Source organism: Salvia miltiorrhiza, chromosome 5 (genome assembly GCF_028751815.1).
Source record: "Salvia miltiorrhiza cultivar Shanhuang (shh) chromosome 5, IMPLAD_Smil_shh, whole genome shotgun sequence".
Lineage (NCBI taxonomy): Eukaryota > Viridiplantae > Streptophyta > Magnoliopsida > Lamiales > Lamiaceae > Salvia > Salvia miltiorrhiza.
In genome coordinates, this window is record NC_080391.1 from 3,044,021 (window position 1) to 3,064,001 (window position 19,981).

The following is a 19,981-nucleotide window of genomic DNA, read 5'->3' on the forward strand; positions in this document are numbered from 1 at the left end:
AAAAAAAAATCTCAACAAATTAGAAAACTGTTCACACAATTACACTTGCACACTACCTAAGTTACAGATGAAGAAGAAATCAATGGGGGCAAGAATGATCATCAAATATCACACAACAACAACTGTAATAATGGAAAAAAAAACAACGTTAGAGGAAACAATCAAAATCAAGAAAATTAGTCTTCTTTCTGTTCATTCAAATGTACGCTTTTCTTTTCCTTCCCTCCTTGCTTCTCTCTAACCTTTTCAACCTTTTTGCTCCCATTATTCTGCTTGCTCACGGATCCTTCCTGAGCACTGCACATCTGTGACTTCAGCCGGAACCCGAGCCTCTTCGACACGCTCCCCCACGCGCTCGACCCCTTCGCCTTCCCCAACTTGTCGATCTCTTCCCTCATGTTGGAGCACTCCTTCTCGAGCTCCGACACCCTCATCCTCATGCTGTCCATCCCGACTTTCAGGACTTGGTTTTCCCTCACCGCGGTGGCCCAGCCCCCCTCGTTCGCCCCCCCCATCAGCCCGCTCCTCAGCTGCCTCGACCCGTCGAGGTTTTCAGAGACGAGGAAGCAGCCTGCGATGGAGGTTCTCAGCTGCAGCTGCTCGAAGAAGAGGACTTGGACTATTATTCGCAACGGCAGCCTCTCGTTCTGAGCTGCGTGGGTGCAAGCCTCGAGCGAGAGCTTCTGGCAGTCCATCAGCCTGCAGAGCTGCTCTCGCTCGGGCTCGGCCAACCATGGGTGAGACTGAGTGCAAGAAATGAATAGTTAGTTGATTGAATGTTGGAAATAATATACTCCATCTGTCCCTTAAAAATATGCATTTCTTTCCTTTTTAATACGTCCTTCAAATATAAAACTCGTGTCGAAAGATTCCATGCATAAATATAGGGGACGGAAGAACTGCAAATTGGGGTAAAAGTATCATCAAACCATGAGTGGCTGGTTGGGAGAGTTACCTTGAGATAAACGTCGATCGCGCGATAGAGGCCGTCGTCCAAGGGCCGGGCGTACTCGGGCACGACAGCAGCGAGCGAGTGAAACTTGGGGAGTTTGAGGTGAACGTCGGGGGCGACCTCCGCGAGGTATCCGTCGATCAACTTGGCCACCATGGTGATGGGTGTTAGTGATGGTGATCCCATCAATTGGCCATCATCAACTGAGCCAGGAGATGCATCGCCAACCACCTGATCCATGGCCAAGAAATGCTCCAGAATCCGGTGAACGCAGTCCACGTCGTACAGCGTCTCCATCGAGTAAGAGACGTTCGGCATCAGGAGATCCTCGAGCGTCGCCTGATCGAGCTGCACCCCGACCCGTTTCTCCAGGTTCGACACGCACGAGGCGCTGGCTCGAAGAATCCGGGCCGTTCGGAGCAGACCGAACAAGAATTTCGCCGGAACGAGATCCTTCTGCACGGGAAGCAAGCGATCGATCTCTTCGAGGAGAGCTCTCTGATCCTCCTCCGAGAGCAAGGCCCCCGACACCACCGGCGCAAGACGACTGCTCGACTCACCGCCACCCTGGCGCCGGTTCAGCCCCGGTAGGTATTTCCTCGCGTAGCAAACGAGAGAGCCGGCAACTATCTCCTGCTTTACGCCTCGCGATTCCATGACCGAGATCAACCTTCTGTACAGAGGCAGGCTCAGGGTCGAGGCATCGTCGTACCACCAATCCGCACTCGAATGCTTCGGTCGAGCGCCCGTGCTTATCCCGTTCCACAGCACGCTCCCTCCGGGGCTCTGCATCGGGCCACCACGCTCCATCATAGGCCACCCGAACAGAGCAGGGTCGGTGCACGCCTTGGCAGCCAACGAGTCGATGCATCTCCTCGGGATGTGGAGCTGCTCGGCATCGGAGAGCACATCATCACACGTCTGCAACGCTTTCAAAGAGTCCTTCCAGCTCCGTAGAGCCGTCTGATTGAGAAAGATCTCGGTCTGAGAAACGAGGTTGCCCTCCCCAAACTCATCAGTCATCTCGAGATGCTCAGCAGCACATCGAAGGTACACCACGTTCGATGCAGTGAGCTCGAGTTTCACCCCGTAGCAGAACTTAGCTACGAGCTCAAACGTTTTTGCCCCACCGGGGACATCGGAGAGCTTGATCACGCAGCCTTCGTCTCCCTCGGACGCCTCTGCAATGAGACGCTCCATCACCCCGCTGCGTGAAAGCAACGGAAACTACAACGAGCAGCCAATAATACATCCTATCAAGCTATGTTCAATCTCAGCAGCAATAAACAAGTTTGAAAGAAATCAAATACTTGCACAATGGTTTCCTTCACATCCATTTCTCACAATTTCAAGTTAGATTACTACAGAAAACAAATACAACACTATGAAACAATGTAACATGAAACAAAATATAAACCATTGCTCCTCCATCCATCGTCGACAAGAGCCTAAGAGCCAAGGCTAGATGAATAAACGAAACGATACCTTGTGAAGATGAAACGACATTTCCTCAACCTCGACAACTACATCACTAGGGAGACCAGTAGTGCAGAACCTACGAGTAAACCGGAAAAGGTCAGGAGGCGAAACACCATTTTACTCGAACGAAAAGCATCAGAGCTACCGAGGCGATTTAGGAGCAGATGCATACATTTGGAATTAACATTAGACTAAGCTAATGTCACTATTTCCCTATGAATTTGTATTTACACAAAGCCACATTCACAAGAGCTGTGTTTCTACAGTATTACCAGCCAAAAAGATGTAATCTATAAAGGTTTTGTCTGAGACAGATATTACAGAACCAAACTATTACACAAAATTGGATGTTTCATTCAGAAAGTCAATGAAAATAACTCACATTTTTAAACAATTAAAAACAAATGAATCAGTCAATATTCCCATACACAACTACAAGTACCTTAAATCTCTAATATGGCCAAGTGATTGACATCTCAGATGCATCTAAATTTTTCATATAGATAAACCAAAACACAGAATTCAGCTCATTTTCGGACAAAGATCACAGCTTTTGAAAAGATTAATAATAATAACAATAATTATGCTACTGTAAAATATAAGAAATAAAATGAAGATTAAGTGAAGAACAAACCAGGCTTGCCCTTGCCGCTGGAATGCATCAGTTTTGGATCCCAACTTCATACAAGCCATCTCTTCAACTCCAGCAGCCCCAAATCCCAAAACACAAAAAAATTAAACTTTACAAACTTAGTATTCAGCTAATTCCTCAAAAACTCCAAAGTTCTTGCACAGATCTTCGAGAAGAACAGCTAAACTCTCTCTCTCTCTCTCTCTCTCTCTCTCTCTCTCTCTCTCTCTCTATGAACAGAGAGAATATCCCAGAGCTCAAAAACTCAAGAAAAACACAAAACTGCAAAAAAAGCTCCAGTTGTTGATTTCATCAAAGCTGCAATCAATGCAGCAAAATGCAGAGAGGTGATGTCTTCTCTCTCATAACTCTCTCTCTATCTCTCTCCCAGCCCCGAATCAACAGGTCACACGCCCCATATGCAACCAACCCAAAATCTCAGTCCCACTGCAAAACACCCTTCGATTATATACTATAAAAATTTTGGAATCAGACAACAAATCTAGGTCAACCCCTCCAAAAAAAAACAGAGTTGTTCTGACACAAAAACCACTTCTTTAACCACCAGAAGATTCCAAAACTCAGCCCATTGCGACACATGAGACACCCATTTAAGAAAATCTAGAGAGGGAGAGAGAAAACCGTTTTAAGTCGCCTAATGTTCATAATCTAATTGCACTAAAACCCCAATTAATGTATTACTATGTCTGAAAAAAAGATCAAATTTTTATTTTCTTCCATCAGTCTGAAACGACTCGGGGAAACTCGATTTGGGTAATCAATGGCAGCTCTGAAACACAAATTAATTACCATGTGGGTCCGTTGCCTTCAAACACACTCATTGCATAGAGATTCCAAATTCTTTAAAGTCAGTAACCATATTTTAGAATTATATATTTGTCACAGTGTTTGCTGCATCATGGTGTGTAAAAGGCTTAATTTCTTAATCTGTAGCAAGAAACGAAATATCACTAAAAATCGATTTTGTTTCTTTTTCTTCTATACATTACCTGCCATGAATTTTGAAAGTAACAGCCGTCCGCTTCGAGTCCAGCTAGGCCATGTGGATGCGTTGCTTTCTTTTTTTTTATTTCTTCAATCTTTAATTTTTTTTTTAATTTTAGGGGAATTCTTGGATTTTTTTCTTCGGAATATAACGTACACTTAAATTGTTTAATTTTTTTTAAATGATTTGTAGAAAATTAAATTTGTTGATTGAATTTGGTGGTGTGATGTTTTCTGCTTCAAAAAAAATTAACTATTAAAGGAATGTGATTGAAAATAAGTGGTAGTAGTTAGCCTTCATTTTTATTTTATGGTGGAATTAATTATGGTGGTGTAGATCAATAGTGAAAATTGTAATGATTTTAGTTGAGATCTAAGTTATTGCCGCTATAATAATAAATCAAAAACATATTATTTCATTTATCTACCCTCCATTGTCTATATCACTAATTGGTGGGTGAACTTTATGGTATTATGATTATGTGATAAACCTAAACTCAACTAATTTATGCGTATTATGAAACATGTTATTGTAATCAAATAGGGACAATACAGCTTATATTTTAAATTTAATCATTATTTTTAGTTTTGTCTTTTGCAATGAATGATGTTGCAGTTGTTAGTCGGATAATTATCCAAAACATCCTACTAATAAAGTTTATTAATAAGAGAATGAGGCAGGTAAAGTAATAGGAAAAAAATGATTGTTTTGAGTGCCTGAAAAAAAAAATGAGTTCCAACTTTCTTAGTGCATTTTGGACCATAAATATGAAAAGTTGAAAGAAACACTCTAAAAGTGCAAAATTGTGAAATACGAGACGTTCAGAATTTGTCTTGGACATGTGTCTCCAATCATATATTCTAATTATTACGCATGAAAAGTAAAAAAAAATATTGAGTATAAGAAAAAAATTCACTAGAAAATTTAAAATTGAACCATTAAGGTGTGTTCGGCATATGAGTTGAGATAAAATGTGATAAATAAAATTTTAAATAAATAATATATGCTTCCTCCGTCTTCAAAATAAGTTTCTCTTTGGGGACGGCACGGATTTTAAGAAAAAGTGGTAAAGTGTATTAATAGTGGAGAAAAATATGTTTAATTAGTATTGAGAGTGGTGAAAATGTGAAAAAGTGTTATAATTAGTATTAGGAGTAGTGAAAAAGTGAAAAGTAAGAATAAATAAAGTATTATTAGTGGTGGGTTAGTTGTCCAAAAATGAAAAAAAAGAAAGAGAAACTTATTTGGGGGACGTCCCAAAAAGGCAAACGAGGAATTTATTTCAGGGACGGAGGGAGTATGATCTAGGTGAAATTGTTATTCTTTATATGTGTCTGATATGTATGATATAATTATATCATAATTAATATTTTTATTTGATAGAAAAGATACTATTGTAGATTAAATTAACAAAATATGATTTTAATTTGGGTTAATACTATTTTATGTCCCGAACTTCCAGCGTTTTCCACAAAATGTCTCGAACTTTCATTTTCCTCTAAAAAACCCTAACTTTCAGTTTTTTCCATAAAATATCCTGCTATATAAAATTCGGTGACGGAAAGATGATTTATCTCGCCGAATGAAATACTTCGGGGATTGTTATTGTTGAAAAATCATATTATGAATCATTATTGTTGGAAAATGTTGAAAGTTCGGAGTTTTTTGCCATCTTTTTGTCATAAGACTTTGTATAACAGGACATTTTATAGAAAAAAACTGAAAGTTCAAAGTTTTTTAGGATAAAATGAAAGTTTGAGATATTTTATAAAAAACGTTGAAAGTTCAAGACATAAAACACTATTAACCCTTTTAATTTTATACTATAAATTTAAATAAGTAATTTAATATAAAAATAAAAATATAAAGAAAAAAATTAGTAATCTCGCCTCAGATAAATAATTCGAGGGGTGAAACGATATTAATTATTAAAATAAAATTAAAATAAAATAATAAAATAAGATTCGAACCCCTCACTTTCTTGAATAAAAATGTCCACATAAAACGAAAATATTTAACTATCATGACCTATTTGGGGTACCAAATATCGCCATGTTCAATACAAAATTCAATTTTAAATAAAATATTCTTTTAAGGATGGAGAGTGTACCCATCCATACACTAGAATTAAATGTGAATTATTGTCGATAGCAATTAAACATTCACTATCTACGTAATGGCATTTACAACTACAAAATCAATTAAACCACGTCATTGTTCATGCATTATTTTGAATTATAGCAATATTTAAAAGAGTTTTTTTTTTTTTTTTTTTTTTTTGAGGAAAAGCAATATTTAAAAGAGTTATGATATGCAATTACATCATGGATAGTTATAAACTAGTCAAATGGGAAAATACTTGATTTTTTTAATAAAAAATAATTTAATTAGTCTACTATATTGTTTTTTTTTTTATCAGAAGTCTACTATATTGTTCACATTGTACTTATTTAAAAAAATAATAATAATAATGTGAGCAATAGAGTAAAATAATTAAAATAAATTACTTTGAAAACAATTTAAACAAATTGAATTATTTTATTTAATCATTATGATTAGTTATAATGTTACTATATGTATTTATTGTATTTACAAAATAATTAGCAAAACAGGTTTTGTTAAGCTAAAAATTGAGGAAGGAAATTGAAAAAGGTTACGCACCAATTAGTGAGTAGCATTAAATAATACTCCCCTGTATGTCACAAGAATCACAACTGTCATTTTAGACATCTCCAAAAAAATGTGTCATTTTTATTTTTTGGACATGATCCCATAATTTTTTTGGTCATGTATCCTTATAAAATATTCATTATTTACAAAAAAAAAAAATTACATCTTATTCAATTTCAATCACTTATTTTATATAATAATGAGATATTTTCTCCCTTATATAAAAATTAATAATCATTTTATAAGTCTCGTGTCTAATTAAAGTGACATATTTTATTACTAATTAATTGGGGTGTTGAGGGCCAAAGACCGAAGCGCCTCGAAATCAGCGCGCCATTGATGAGAGCCAGTCACGAGCCGCGACCGTCCCGCACACGCAATGCCATCAAATCATAGTTTAGAAAAAGGAAGAGAGAAGATGTTTCCACGCGTGCGGCTCGGCTCGATCTAGTCGGTGAATGTAGAGTTTCTTTTACAATATTGTATCTTTTAAATATTGAATTCAAAATTTTCTATAAAGAATTTTGCTCTGAGATTATTTGATGATGAGTTTTTATTTTTTAAAAAATGACAATTTATCACTTTTATAATAATACAATATAAAATCTTTGTATCGTGGGGGCTTCAACTCCCCTCCCTCACCATTTATTGTTTATGTGTAGAAATGGTAGTGAAAAAATTTGCGAATTCAAATTAATTTTTATCGGATTTTAGTATGCTAAAAATTAAACTTGATGTCTGAACCTTTGTTTTAGAATTCGGGTCCAGATTTGGAGTAGGATTTTTGATATTCAAATTTGATTCGAGGATCCATTTAATATTAGTATTATTTTTATTTAGATAATCTAATCTTAATATTATTAATTTTATTGATATGATAATTAATTTTATTTCTTTTCATGCTTTTGCTATTGAAATAAATGTGCATTACTCACCATATTTATTTCTTGACTTTTGACTGTTTCGATTTTCGGTACAAGTATAAATTGTTGAATTTTAATGCGTCGTGTTGGTTAGTACTTGAATGATTGTATTACTAGTATTCTTTATGTTGGATGATTGTAACTTTTTTTATATATGAGTTATGGTGTTAAAAATTTAGTTTTGAATGATTGAATAAATTATAGACAATTATTATGGTGTTATTGTGAATTTTAATTCATTTAAAATTTATTAAAAAAAGATAAAATTATGAATTTGAGTTTGGATTCGTGGATCTGGATCCCATTCTTTTAACCACGACAAATTTAGATCATATCCAAACTCAAATAAAATTCGAATCTAAATCCGAACCTACTAAAATCCGATCCAAATCCGACTAATCGGTAACTATCCTAGTCATAGGCTAGATCGACTTCCTCCATCTAGCTGAGGCTAGCCGCGTTTTCAATTCTTCCTCCATTACTCTTTGCTTCAATGATTTGTCTGTTATTTATTTATTTATTTTATTTTTTTGAGGAAATTTGTCTGGTTTTTTAAAACATGGTTAATGATTCATTAATTCGTAGTTGTATAATATAAATTCGTAGCCAGAGACGGATCTAGAGGCCGGGCAGCCTCGGCGGTCGCCCGGTCATTTTTTTTTTATTACGTATATATATGTATATATTTTGATGAAATCTCGGAGGTCGCCCGGTCTGTTTTCTTTACAAAAAATTCATTAAAAACATCCGATGAAATCTCGCCCAGTCCTAATTAAATTCTTAGATCCATCCCTGTTCGTAGCCCCCACAAATTCAGAAGAAGAAGTGAGTTATGTATTGGTATTCAGTTTACGAATTGTCACTCCATTGACTAAATGGAATATATCAGAGAATCTGCCTAAAAATAGATATATAAGTGAAAACTGACTAAATAAATATAATAAGCGATTAAGCATGCTGTTTACGTACATGCAACGTTATGCGCATTATAAAACATCAAAATTAAACAATACTATTAATTAAAATTATTATAAAGAACCCAAGTTGTTACCCGACGCTGCGAAGTCAACCAATGATTTTTAATTATATTTCTTTTCTAAGTTCTATTATCATTGTTTAATTCATTTCATTCAACGATTTTTACTCCTTTTTATTGGATGAATTTTGCTTGTGAAATTTGAGTGTTAATTACTCAAACAATTCTTATTTCTTAAGGCCTTTTAATCATCAGTGGGCCCAATAAATCAATATTGGGCCGTATTATTCATGTGGGCCCAATTCATTAGTGGACTGCGTCTTGAAAATGGAATCAATTTGAACAACCCCATGCCTTCTCAACATTATCATTTTTATTTATTTTCACTAAATAATAATTTGAGTATACTCAGAACCGATCACCTACCCACCGTGGGCATGCATAACGTGCCCACCATGATGTGACAATTGTAATTATAGTAAGATAATTTTAATTAGAGTAATATTTATTAGTTATCTTTCCAAATTAAAATTGTCACATCAATGGTGGGCACGTTATGCTTGTCCACGGTGGGTAGGTGATCAGTTCTGTACTTTTACTTATTACTAGACAAACACATAATTAAATTGATCAAACGAATTACTTGAAATCCAAAAAAAGTCCAAAAGATTAACTTTTTTCTATGTGTGTGTGTGTGTGGCGGCTATTGACCCTTTTAATTAATGTTTCATTTTCCTAAAACCGTGGGCCACATGTTTCATCACATAATTTTTATAGGCCCAAATATTTTAGGATGATGGTGAGAAACGAACAACTTATTTTTCTGGATGCTTCTTCAATAAACTTTGTTTTTTCTTATGTGATTCACAAAGTTTGTTATTCGTGAAGATATAAACTTTGTTTTGGATGATTAGTTATTCGCTTTGCTACATTTTGACATATTAAACTTTTCATTTGTTTGAATATTTAGTTTAGTTTGTATAAATTTGATTGTTGTTTTAATTTATCTGGGGTTATTAGCATCTAAATATATTTATTTTAAGGATAGTTTGATTTTGCACATTAACTTAAAAAATTACACAGACTATAATATTGTAGTAAATTTACCGTAAATTCAAAATTCTCCCAAATTAGAGCTTATGTGGTAAATCATAATGTCGATCTATACTCATCGGACGTTTTAAAAATGAAATGTATAGTACATATGTAGACGGAGTTATTTTTAAAACTCACGATGAAATACGTATCTACATTTCGACTTATCACGCCAGCTTTAATTTTGGCAAAAAAATATTTTGTGGTAAAATTAAATTGCTACATTTATAAAGTTCATATATTTTCTTACTCCTTTCAAAGTTCATGTGTAAAACTAAACTACCCTCAATGTATTTAAGTACCAATAACTCATTTATTTATTAATATAACATATAATTTTATGATATAATATGTATGTTGTATCTCAAAAAAAAAAATCGAACTTTCGCCACATCATACACACTCACACCAAACGCTTTTCATCATCTTTTTTGTTTTTCATGTTCATACCTTTTTCATAAACCAAAAAGTAAAAAAAAGGTAAGAATAAAGTTTTAGATCATCACAATATACAACTGGTTTGGCCTGTGAAAAAAGCTAGGGTTTTTGAGTTGGGTGACACACGTTTTTTGGGATATTTAGTGAATAAATAAAAAACGTTTTTGATTGGTAAAAAAGGGTGTCCGTAAAAAGCTTGCATTACTTTAATGTTGTTAAAGAAGGATTTCTAAGTCGCCAATTAATACTACTACAAGTTTTATTACTTTAATGTTGTTAAAGAAGGATTTCTAATTAAGTTGCCAATTAATACTACTACAAGTTTTATTACTTCACCACTAAGCTTGTCTTTAACTAATATGACTAGCTGTTGCATGATTTGTTGTGCATTATCCAATTATATCATGATGTTAATAGTATTTATTTTTCAACATAAATGTTATTCATAGAAATTATAGAATTCATAGAACATATTTAGCGTGACGTGGATCGTTATTTTGGATTTATTTGTTCTTATATTTTCATATAATCTTACGTAATATTTAAAATAACATTCATATCGAATTAATAAAATACAAAATCACAATAAGATCAATATGGAGAAACTTAAAGGCCGTGGCACAATTAACTCGAATCCAAAATTTTTGACTTTACACATTAATCATTTTACCGCTCGACCGATACACGCACACTAAAATGACCATATTCGAGCAAACATAATTTTATCAGAAGATGTTGTTTTGGACTTCGAACAAATCTTATAAATTGTTCACTAAAAAAAGAAATTCACTTACAATCATTTTATTTGTTTTGTTTATAATGTCTTAATTGTTTTTGGGCGTCTCAATTCAGAAAAATATAAAAAAATTATTTTATCTTTCTTTTTATTTATTTATTTTATTTTTATATATTTTTAATTTACGTGTATTATATAAGTGGGACGTATGAACATGAAAAAATAGGAAATTCGACAAACGAAAAAAGACAGTTTTTATCTTCAAAGGAAAAATAGGAAATTGGTGTCGTCTTCTTTCTAGTGCTTTGGATGCCTCTTCTCGGGTCTCGAGCTTCTCCTCTTTACCTCTCTCTCTCTCTCTCTCTCTCTCTCTCTCTCTCTTTCATGAACTCACTACACAAACAAACCCGACTACTCTAACTCCTTTCTACATTCAAGATTCTTGGTTCTATGCTTTTTGCTACACTTCATTTATCTCCCATTTTCTTTCTTGATATTTTATTGTTGCAGCTTGTTGCGACATTGTCGCCCTTGACGGTTCTGTGTCAGAACCATTCTTTTCTTTGTCTTTCTCTTCGGTTTCTTGAAAATAAATATATTAAAAAGGACAAAGAATTACTATCTGGATAACTTTAGTGGTCCATCTGGCCCAAAATCTTTGATCTTTGACAACTAACATTTGGATTTTTTTGAGGTTTAATATTCCAAAAAGAAGGTGAACTGCACTGCACTTCTTTTTTGACTGCCCATTTTCTTGTATTTAGTTAAACTCTACGAAAACCGCATTGCACATTACAAGCTTAAGCTCACAAATGTAGTCTTTGTTCTGAATTATTAGTCTGCAATCTGAGGAGTTTTCACATTTTGGTAGGATTTTTCTAGATAGATGGCCTCTAGGTTTGTGATCTCAGCAGAATTTTGGAGTTGGGTAATAATGTATGATGCTCTTTTGTCTTAATAATTCTGTGGGAAAAAAACAAAACAAAAAAATAGATGTTTTGTTGGGAAGTTGATGAAATTCTTGAGAGTTGAATTTTATGCCATTTTCATGCACTTTTTAGTAGTACAAACATGTTTGGTCGTGTTTTGGGATAGTTGCAGTACTTTGATTTGAGCTTAGGTTGTATTATTTGTTTTTTGTTTCCATGGTTTCTGATTATTCTAACATATTTGATAAATATTGATTGAACTTCACTATTACATATAGTGTGGATGTTATAGACCTAAAGGCGAAAATCGGTTGGTTTCTTGATTGTATCAAGATTTGGGGGAAATGGGTTGTGTTGCATCGAGAATTGATAAAGAAGAGAGGGTGAGAATGTGTAAGGAGAGGAAGAGGCTGATGAAACAGTTGTTGAGATATAGGAAAGAATTTGCTGATGCTCAGATAGCATATTTGAGGTCATTGAGGAATAGTGGAGTGACACTTAGGCAGTTTACTGAGCCCGAATCTTTGGAATTCGAGGAAACGAATTCTGCTGCTGGATTCCCTCCGTCCCCTCCTCCCCCGTTGCCACCATCACCACCACCTCCGCCCACTTTCGGCCCCGACCTAAGGAAGTTTGAAAGTAAGTCGGGGGAGGCTCAATCTGCCGTGGAGGAGATCATTGAGGTCGATGAGGAGAGTGGCCATACGCCACCCCCACCAGTTCCTAGCTCGTCTTGGGAATATTGGGACGTCTTTGGCTCTGCCTCGGTGCACTGTGAGAAGAGAAGTGAGACGGTGGAGCAGGGCGAAGAGGAGAACTGGAAGGATACAAACACTGAGTTCATAGAAGAAGATGAGGAAGAGGCAGCTTTTGCTGTTGATGACAATGACACTGACATGCTGCCTCCTCCCGAGCAGCAGGACACCGAGTTTGTTGATGATAGCTCGTCTATGATGAGCTGGCACACGAAGGACACGGCAGATATGGCCATGGTGGTTTGGAGGGGGAAGAAGAGCTTGACGGGCGTTGTCAAGGACTTGGACGAGTATTTCTTGAAAGCATCCGCTGTGGTGAAGGATATCGCTGTTTTCATAGATATTAATGCAGGAGGCACCTTCCTTTACCAGAGCATCAATGAGAGCAAGAGTAATTGTTTTAGTCCCTATTTAGTTATATCAGTTTACTTTACAAGTAAATGTTTCTATGTCTTGTGCACTGTGTGTTTTCAACATGATTTCATGTCTGTGCATTGACTGAGCTTAGTAAACATGGATGGTTTTTACAGGGAAGAGAAGCAATTCAGCAAAAGTTTTCAGTGCCTTAAATTGGTCGTGGTCGTCTAAATCGCTTCAATGCAATAGAGAAACGGGAGATATGCTTGGATCCGGTGAGCCCTGCAAGCCCGGAGCTCACTGTATTACACTCGAGAAACTTTATTCAGAGGAACAGAAACTCTATAAGGATGTTAAGGTGATTTCCCCTAAGTAAACTATATGAATGTAGTCATCACTTAGAACTTAGAATACTTGTATATACATTGATTGAAAGAAGAAATATTACTAACTTTTCTGTTTGAGATGGCTGTTATGTTTTGTGTTTTTGGTTGAGGAATTATGTGGTGATATTTCATTTATGTTTCTTGTGATGTTTCCTATTTTCCTAGGAGGAAGAGATTTCTAAGGTGGAGTATGGGAGAAAATCTCTACTGCTGCAGAAACAAGACGAAGAGCACGACTGGACCAAGGCGGAGAAGACACGCTCCACGTTTGAAAGTTTGCAATCTTACATCTCGTCTCTCCAAGAGTCGATTGGCAGGTCTTCTTCGACCATACTCACGCTCGTGAACAAGGAATTGCACCCTCAGTTGATCACGCTGGCTTCAGGGTAAAAGCCGGGTTGCTTTCATTCCAATTGATGATAATCATGATGTGTAACGCGTTCCATGATTCTCTCTCGTATACTGATGTGATCTCGTCTTCTCAGACTGATGCACATGTGGCGAACGATGTACAACTCTCATCAAGTTCAGAATCACATATCTCAGCAGCTGAATCATCTCACGGATCAGCAGACCGTGGAGCCGACTACTGAATCCCAGCGGCAGGCTGCTGGTCAGCTGCAGACAGAAGTAACGTCGTGGCACCACAGCTTCTGCAAGCTCGTGAAGTACCAGCGTGAATACGTAAGAACGCTCTGCAAGTGGACTGAGCTCACTAACTACATCGAAGGCTCTGATACACGTCAAAGCGAATCACCAACGCTGCATACCCTTTTGGACAAATGGCAGCAAGCACTGGATAAATTGCCGGATAAGGTATAATTCTTGAAGAATTAAGTGAAATGATGCAACTCTTGTAATAAAATGTGGATATATCATATATATAATTTGTCACAATGTTTTGTATTGCAGATGGTGTCTGATGCCATCAGGGGTTTACAGTCAGTTGTTCACTCCATCATCTTGCAGCAGCAACACGAATGCGACTTACGCAAGAGATCTGAGAAGCTTGTGAGGAAATTGGAGAGGGAACTCACTTTTCTTGCAGAATTGGAGATGAAGTTTGCAGGGAGCATCTCCATCGAAGATACCAAGCATCCGTTAATAGTCAGGCGAGCGAAAGCTGAAGCGTTGAAGAGCTTAGCCGAAGACGAGAAAGCTAAGTACTCGAGTTCTGTTAAAACGACGAGAGTCATGATCCTGAGCAACCTAAAGACAAGCCTGCCAAAGTTGTTTCAAGCACTGGTCGTGTATTCGAGCGCCTACTGCCACAGCTTCGAGGCGATCCTCAGCTACACGACGATGTCAGAATCCGACGACATGCAGACTACAGCTTCTGAATTTTAACTGGGAAGATGCAGTTCTGGTTAGGACCAGACATGAATATCACAGTATTGTACTTAGAAATTGACAGACCTTCTCTGTGTAACATGAGCTTTTCTTGATATATAACTGGATTCTTGATATGCAACAAAAGTCTCTCTTCTTTTAGACTATGTGTATCAAAGATCCTCTAATTTGATATGTTGCAAAAATCAAGCTTATGTGAAGATGATCCTTTCTAGGAAATGGTGTGACTATTTCTAGCTGCCAACTCTATAACATGGTTATATGGAATACACACAAATCTTAAAGCACTATAGTTGTGAAATGTGCAAGTAAACAAATTTCTCATCTGAATTCACTGACTAGTTATGCCTTTTACAAAGGCATAATAATACAAAATTTACCACAACAGCAAAATTTGGTGTAAAAAACTTTTCCTTCATGGAATGTAGAATGTGTCAATCTTCTTCACCTTTCGACCTCTTGCTACTTCTCTTTGATTTCACCTTCTTACTTCCATGATGCTCTTTAGACGCCTTTTTCCGTTTCAAAGGTGTCACTTCTACGCATTCTTCTTCTGCGGTATTTTCGACTTGTGGTGCAGGAGCTGAACCCACCATTGATGCAAAAGCACAAGAAAGCATCAAAATGTTAGCTAATCAACTTAAGACTTGGGGAGCAACTAGTTTCCTATTCAACGATTAAGAAAAGGCATCACTGTAAGAGGAGTTAGTACAGACCTTCGCTACGAAAATGGGAATCAAAGACGACAGTTGTAAGATGTTGTTTTAAGAAAACCTGCAATCAATTAGAAATAAAATAGTTAGCCGAACATCAAACTAGAAGTAATGTCATAAGCTAGATAAAAACAGTCCTATAAAGCCAATAGAGTTATTGAATCCAGCTCAAGATACATGAAATTTGAAATTCTTATTTTCAGAATAACCTGTATAAACATATACTGGCATCTTTTTATAGAGTTAGCAATCAACTTATTTGACAAATTACAGTTTCTATATACGGGAACCACTTTAACTATAGTCTACAAATACAGAGTCCGTTACAGAGAGCATTTTCTTTACTAATCATAACATGAACATACCGCTGAGAGAAGCTGCCGTGACTGTATGTCCCAAATTCGCAAGTAGCTATCAAGCCCTGATACAAAAAGCCAAATATCCAGGTCAGCAATATCTCCAAGACATATAGGACAATACAAGAAAAGATTGCTATTGAGCAAAGGGTGATAAGGAAACAAGAACAAAGAAAAGTACATTAAGGAGCATTAAGTTTTCATGCTAAAACAGACCTGAGGAAAACTTAGTCTCTACAAATTAAAATGAACATCAATGCCTAACTAGGACTTGGAAGAAGAAAAAGAAGTACAACAAATCAACAAAACTTAGTCATTTTTAAATACTCACCACAGGAGGCAATCACAGGTAGCTCAGGATGCCTAGCTATGGATCTTATACTTCCGGAACATTTTCCTAAAAAGCATCCAAGAAGTTTCCCTACAACATATAAAATAAAGATCAAATTAGAAAATGACATCACCATAGGTCCAAAAAATTTCATTACGGGGCTTGTTGATCACATATTAGGGAAGTGATAGTAGAAGTAAGATGTCAAACCTAATAGTATCAAGTGTATAAGGATAATAAAAAACAACATTATGCAAAATATTCATAACAAATAGGCAACAATAGAGAAGAGTCGGAAAAAGATCTTTTATTAAGTAAAAAAAATGAAGTCTTAGAAACATAGATATATACAGAAGTAACAGAACTCATTATTATACCACTACAAGATATTCAAGTACCAGTACGAATATCGAAGGAAGCAAGGTCGCCTGAGCCATTTCCTATATATATTGTATTTCCATCAATATCTTCAGAAACAGCCTTGATGGAGGTTTCTCTGAAATCAATTGAAATCACAGGCCTTCTCTGAGCAGAGATATCGTAGAGCCGAACCTGCCAAATTAATAAAGTAAGTTCAGGCTATTAACGTTTCATGTGCTGGAACAAAGCTTGGATTTCACACAAGATTATACTATTAAGATAGATATATCACTTGCTTCATTAGCAACATGTTACCAGTACTCAACTAACCAAGTATAAAAGTTTTAGCTGAAGGCAATGAGCAAACCAAAAAGCTTTACAAAAGTTGCAAAAGAATAATTAAGGTTCATGTACATCTTTGTATGCTATTTATCTGCTCTATGCTCAGCAAAAAGCAAGATAAATGCAGATGTATCATCTGTAATCAGCAGGACTGAATACAAAAAATACACAGCTAAAATAATTTAAAAATAAAATAGTTAAAATATAGCTTAAATTACCTGATGAGAGTTGGTCCCAGCAATAAATTTTCGATGATCATCTTTACTCAAAAAGGTTGCACATGTAAACCAAGTCGGTGTGAAGATTCCAAGATTGTCTTTAGGGGGCTACACAAAGATAAATCAAACCATTTATATGTTTACTTAAAACAATTGTGCTTATCTCCCCAATCATAATGGAAATGGAGAAAGTTGATGCTTACAGACTTCGCAGTCCATATTTTCACGCATTCGTGAAGATTCCATATATTAACTTCAACACCCTTCCTGTGATAAAACAAAGGGGCATACTGTAAATGATCTACTTATTTCACTTTTAGGATTGGAAACTCAAAGAGAAGCTTACCCTCCAAACAAGGCATGATTCTCATCTTCACTCACTTTTGAGCACAAAATATTACCCGATTCACATACATTCCACAATGTCGGAGAAGGATCACGAACAGACTCTGCTGGAGTTCTGCCGAATTTAACAGATTCCATTCTCACATGTCCTTTTGTTGTAGAGGCAAGAAGTGTAAATGACCTAAGTCAAGATTTAATTTCTCATAAGGTAATAATTAGAAGAGGACCACAAAAAAATGTGCAGATAAGAAGCAGAAAGAGTTTTAATGCAAAATGTTTTGACCCATTAGTTTAGAATCTTTCTGCTTAGCTTAATATAAACAATTTTACTCCTAAGCTTCTGATAATTTAAGAGTAACTCTTAACTTTCACATTAACATGCAAATGGATGTGGAGTATTCCATCACTACATGAAGTTCAAATAATGAATAACTTTTTTTCTGCTGTTAACAACTGTTAGATCCATATTTTACTTGCACAACAGGACTCTGAGGAAACAATTTCAAAAAACGAAACTGGGATAGACCCTTTAAGTAACATTCACTAAATTGCCATGGTACCTAGATGATGACTGTGATTTATGTTTTTGCAACAAATGCAATCCAATAATGGAGTCATCCTCAGGACTGACTGCAGACTGACATAAATCCGGAATCTGAACTTGAAGATCCCCGTTTATAGCACTAATAACTTCAACCTGTGATATAGAGAAATTACCATGTCGGCGAATCACATAAAAGTTCAGTATGCAACCTGTAATATAGAGAAAATAAACACTTACTGATCCAGATTTTCTTGCAATACCAACCATCTGCAAGATTCAAATTTCCATGCAATACAAATACAGAGACAACGATTAGAAGATATGAAAAAATAGCATCACTGTTGATTAGTTTCAACCACATACAACAAGCCCAGCAAACAAACAAGCTTCAACTAAGTCTGCCGTACACAAAGAAAAAAAACACTAGAATTAGCTTTTGCTTCCCATCACAACCTAACACCAATAGCCAAAGAGGTCAAAAACTGTTACCGGGTCAGACTCCCGATCAAGAATTGAAGCTGAAAGCACACATTTGGAGGCGTCGGGGTCACCCCATCGTTCCACCACTTTAGCAGCATCTCCATTCTGTCCGCCGCGTGCCTCCAAAACTGTGCGATAAATTTCGGATCAAGATATCAACCAATTTCTGCACGCAACTTGAAAAATAAAAACTGTTGTTGGCTGATTGTGATAGCTCACGTTTACCTTTGACAAGGCCGAGAACGTCAAAGGTTAGGGCTCGTAGTGGAGGGCAGCCGGAACTCTCGACCGTCGTTGTACGCGGCATCTAATCTACATTTTCAGAGAGGCAGTCCGAATCAATAAATCAGTTTTCAAATGAATAGTGATTTTATATATGCACACAGCTTATTGCGCGTGATATAACTGTCGCTGGATTTGCAGCTATGATGTTGCTGAAGGTCTTGTTTATAATTCAAAATGCATGTTTTGAGCAATTTAGCGCCAAAATAGGGTCTGCTCTTATATTGGATGAATTTTGCTTCTTTGGCTCCAAGAAAAATAAAGCAATCTATATTCACAACTGAAATTTGATTCTCTCCAACAACTCTCTCTCTCTCACAAATCATGGCTGCTCTTCACCTAGGACCATCTGAAATTTACCAGTGAACCTTAGGGCAGCTCGATTGAAGCTTGCCTTTGATAGAAGACAAGGGAACTACTATCACACAGATGCCACTGCTACTGCGGCGGCGCGGAGAGGCCGGAGACGAGCGAGAGAATGATAGAGACAGATTGCGGCGCTTCAGCTGAGAGGAACGATGCGCGAGAGACTGAGAGACGAGACTGAAGAAGGGCGCCATTGAAGTCTGGATTTTAAGTTTTTTTTTTTGGGAAAATTGCACCTAAATACACAAACTTTGTCGAAAATCCATATTTGACGCGAAGTTATGATTTTACATTTTAATACACCAATTTAACAAGTTGTTTAATTTTGACACAATTTTGAATTCCAGCGACCGGAATATTGACGCGGCAGCCGGAAACGCCACGTCACACACACACACACACACACTCCACCCTCTCTCTCTCACACCCCACTCTCTCTCTCTCTCTCCACACGTCAGCTTTCTCCCACCCCCCTCCCCCCCGGTCGGACCCTCTCCCTCCCCCAGAACCGCGTCGAACCGCCGCCGTCGAGCCCCCAGAGTGCGAGGCGGCGAAAAGTCGCGGGGGAAGAGGGAGGGCGGCGAAAATCACGGGGAAGAGGGAGCGCAGCGGGCGGCGGAAATGGGTTTGGGGTTCTAAAATCGCTGCTCGTCGATTTCTAAAATCGAGTGGTTGGGGTTCTAGGGCTTAGGCGGTGGCTGGGGCGGGGGAAGAGGGAGGGCGGCGGAAATCACGGGGAAGAGGGAGCGCAGCTGCCGGCGGAAATGGGCCAACTCCAATCATCGCGAAGCATGCCGCCTTATGAGAAGAACAAGTGCGGTGCGGTGGGGGAAGCCGGTGGTGGAAGAGGCGGTGCGACACGGTTCTGGGGGAGGGGGAGGGTCCGACCGGGGGGGGTGGGGGAAAGCTGACGTGTGGAGAGAGAGAGAGAGTGGGGTGTGAGAGAGAGAGGGTGGAGTGT

At 37.2% G+C, this 19,981-nt stretch overlaps 3 protein-coding genes across 5 annotated transcripts; 1 reads left to right on the plus strand and 2 right to left on the minus strand.

Annotated features, from left to right (window-relative positions):
* Positions 1 to 4,113, minus strand: LOC130985121 (BTB/POZ domain-containing protein At1g30440). The gene is made up of 4 exons (XM_057907910.1): positions 3,066 to 4,113; positions 2,438 to 2,507; positions 956 to 2,179; positions 1 to 743 (listed from the first exon to the last, which is right to left on the minus strand). Exons 1-4 carry the CDS (start codon positions 3,122 to 3,124, stop codon positions 177 to 179), a joined length of 1,920 nt encoding a protein of 639 aa, XP_057763893.1. The 5' UTR covers positions 3,125 to 4,113; the 3' UTR covers positions 1 to 176.
* Positions 4,114 to 11,139: 7,026 nt separating this feature from the next.
* LOC130985123 (protein ALTERED PHOSPHATE STARVATION RESPONSE 1) lies at positions 11,140 to 14,809 on the plus strand. The gene is made up of 6 exons (XM_057907913.1): positions 11,140 to 11,621; positions 12,114 to 12,981; positions 13,121 to 13,305; positions 13,499 to 13,719; positions 13,819 to 14,149; positions 14,246 to 14,809. Exons 2-6 carry the CDS (start codon positions 12,180 to 12,182, stop codon positions 14,678 to 14,680), a joined length of 1,974 nt encoding a protein of 657 aa, XP_057763896.1. The 5' UTR covers positions 11,140 to 11,621; positions 12,114 to 12,179; the 3' UTR covers positions 14,681 to 14,809.
* A 136-nt stretch (positions 14,810 to 14,945) lies between these two features.
* LOC130985124 (uncharacterized) lies at positions 14,946 to 19,230 on the minus strand. Of its 3 annotated transcripts, none has more exons than XM_057907917.1 (13): positions 19,049 to 19,230; positions 18,598 to 18,684; positions 18,382 to 18,500; positions 18,130 to 18,159; positions 17,909 to 18,045; positions 17,350 to 17,529; positions 17,207 to 17,270; positions 17,004 to 17,111; positions 16,482 to 16,635; positions 16,084 to 16,173; positions 15,762 to 15,817; positions 15,400 to 15,457; positions 14,946 to 15,266 (listed from the first exon to the last, which is right to left on the minus strand). In XM_057907917.1, the coding sequence occupies exons 2-13, from the start codon at positions 18,677 to 18,679 to the stop codon at positions 15,118 to 15,120; spliced, it is 1,227 nt and encodes a 408-aa protein (XP_057763900.1). In that variant the 5' UTR covers positions 18,680 to 18,684; positions 19,049 to 19,230; the 3' UTR covers positions 14,946 to 15,117. The 3 variants fall into 3 exon arrangements, with proteins under 3 accessions (XP_057763900.1, XP_057763899.1, XP_057763898.1); XM_057907916.1 differs by having other exon boundaries at positions 18,779 to 19,230; XM_057907915.1 differs by having other exon boundaries at positions 19,015 to 19,229.
* Between the last annotated feature and the right edge of the window lie 751 nt (positions 19,231 to 19,981).

Excerpts from the sequence above, each read along its gene's own strand:
- LOC130985121 (XM_057907910.1), bottom strand. The coding sequence starts at position 3,124 with ATGGCTTGTATGAAGTTGGGATCCAAAACTGATGCATTCCAGCGGCAA. Across the intron at positions 2,180-2,437 it reads TGTCGTTTCATCTTCACAAG|TTTCCGTTGCTTTCACGCAG; the intron begins GTATCGTTTCGT and ends TGCTCGTTGTAG. Across the intron at positions 744-955 it reads CGATCGACGTTTATCTCAAG|TCTCACCCATGGTTGGCCGA; the intron begins GTAACTCTCCCA and ends TCTTGCACTCAG.
- LOC130985123 (XM_057907913.1), top strand. The coding sequence starts at position 12,180 with ATGGGTTGTGTTGCATCGAGAATTGATAAAGAAGAGAGGGTGAGAATG. Across the intron at positions 12,982-13,120 it reads GAGCATCAATGAGAGCAAGA|GGAAGAGAAGCAATTCAGCA; the intron begins GTAATTGTTTTA and ends TGGTTTTTACAG. Across the intron at positions 14,150-14,245 it reads TGGATAAATTGCCGGATAAG|ATGGTGTCTGATGCCATCAG; the intron begins GTATAATTCTTG and ends TTTGTATTGCAG.
- LOC130985124 (XM_057907917.1), bottom strand. The coding sequence starts at position 18,679 with ATGCCGCGTACAACGACGGTCGAGAGTTCCGGCTGCCCTCCACTACGA. Across the intron at positions 18,046-18,129 it reads TTGCAAGAAAATCTGGATCA|GTTGAAGTTATTAGTGCTAT; the intron begins GTAAGTGTTTAT and ends TCTATATCACAG. Across the intron at positions 17,112-17,206 it reads AAATATGGACTGCGAAGTCT|CCCCCTAAAGACAATCTTGG; the intron begins GTAAGCATCAAC and ends ATCTTTGTGTAG.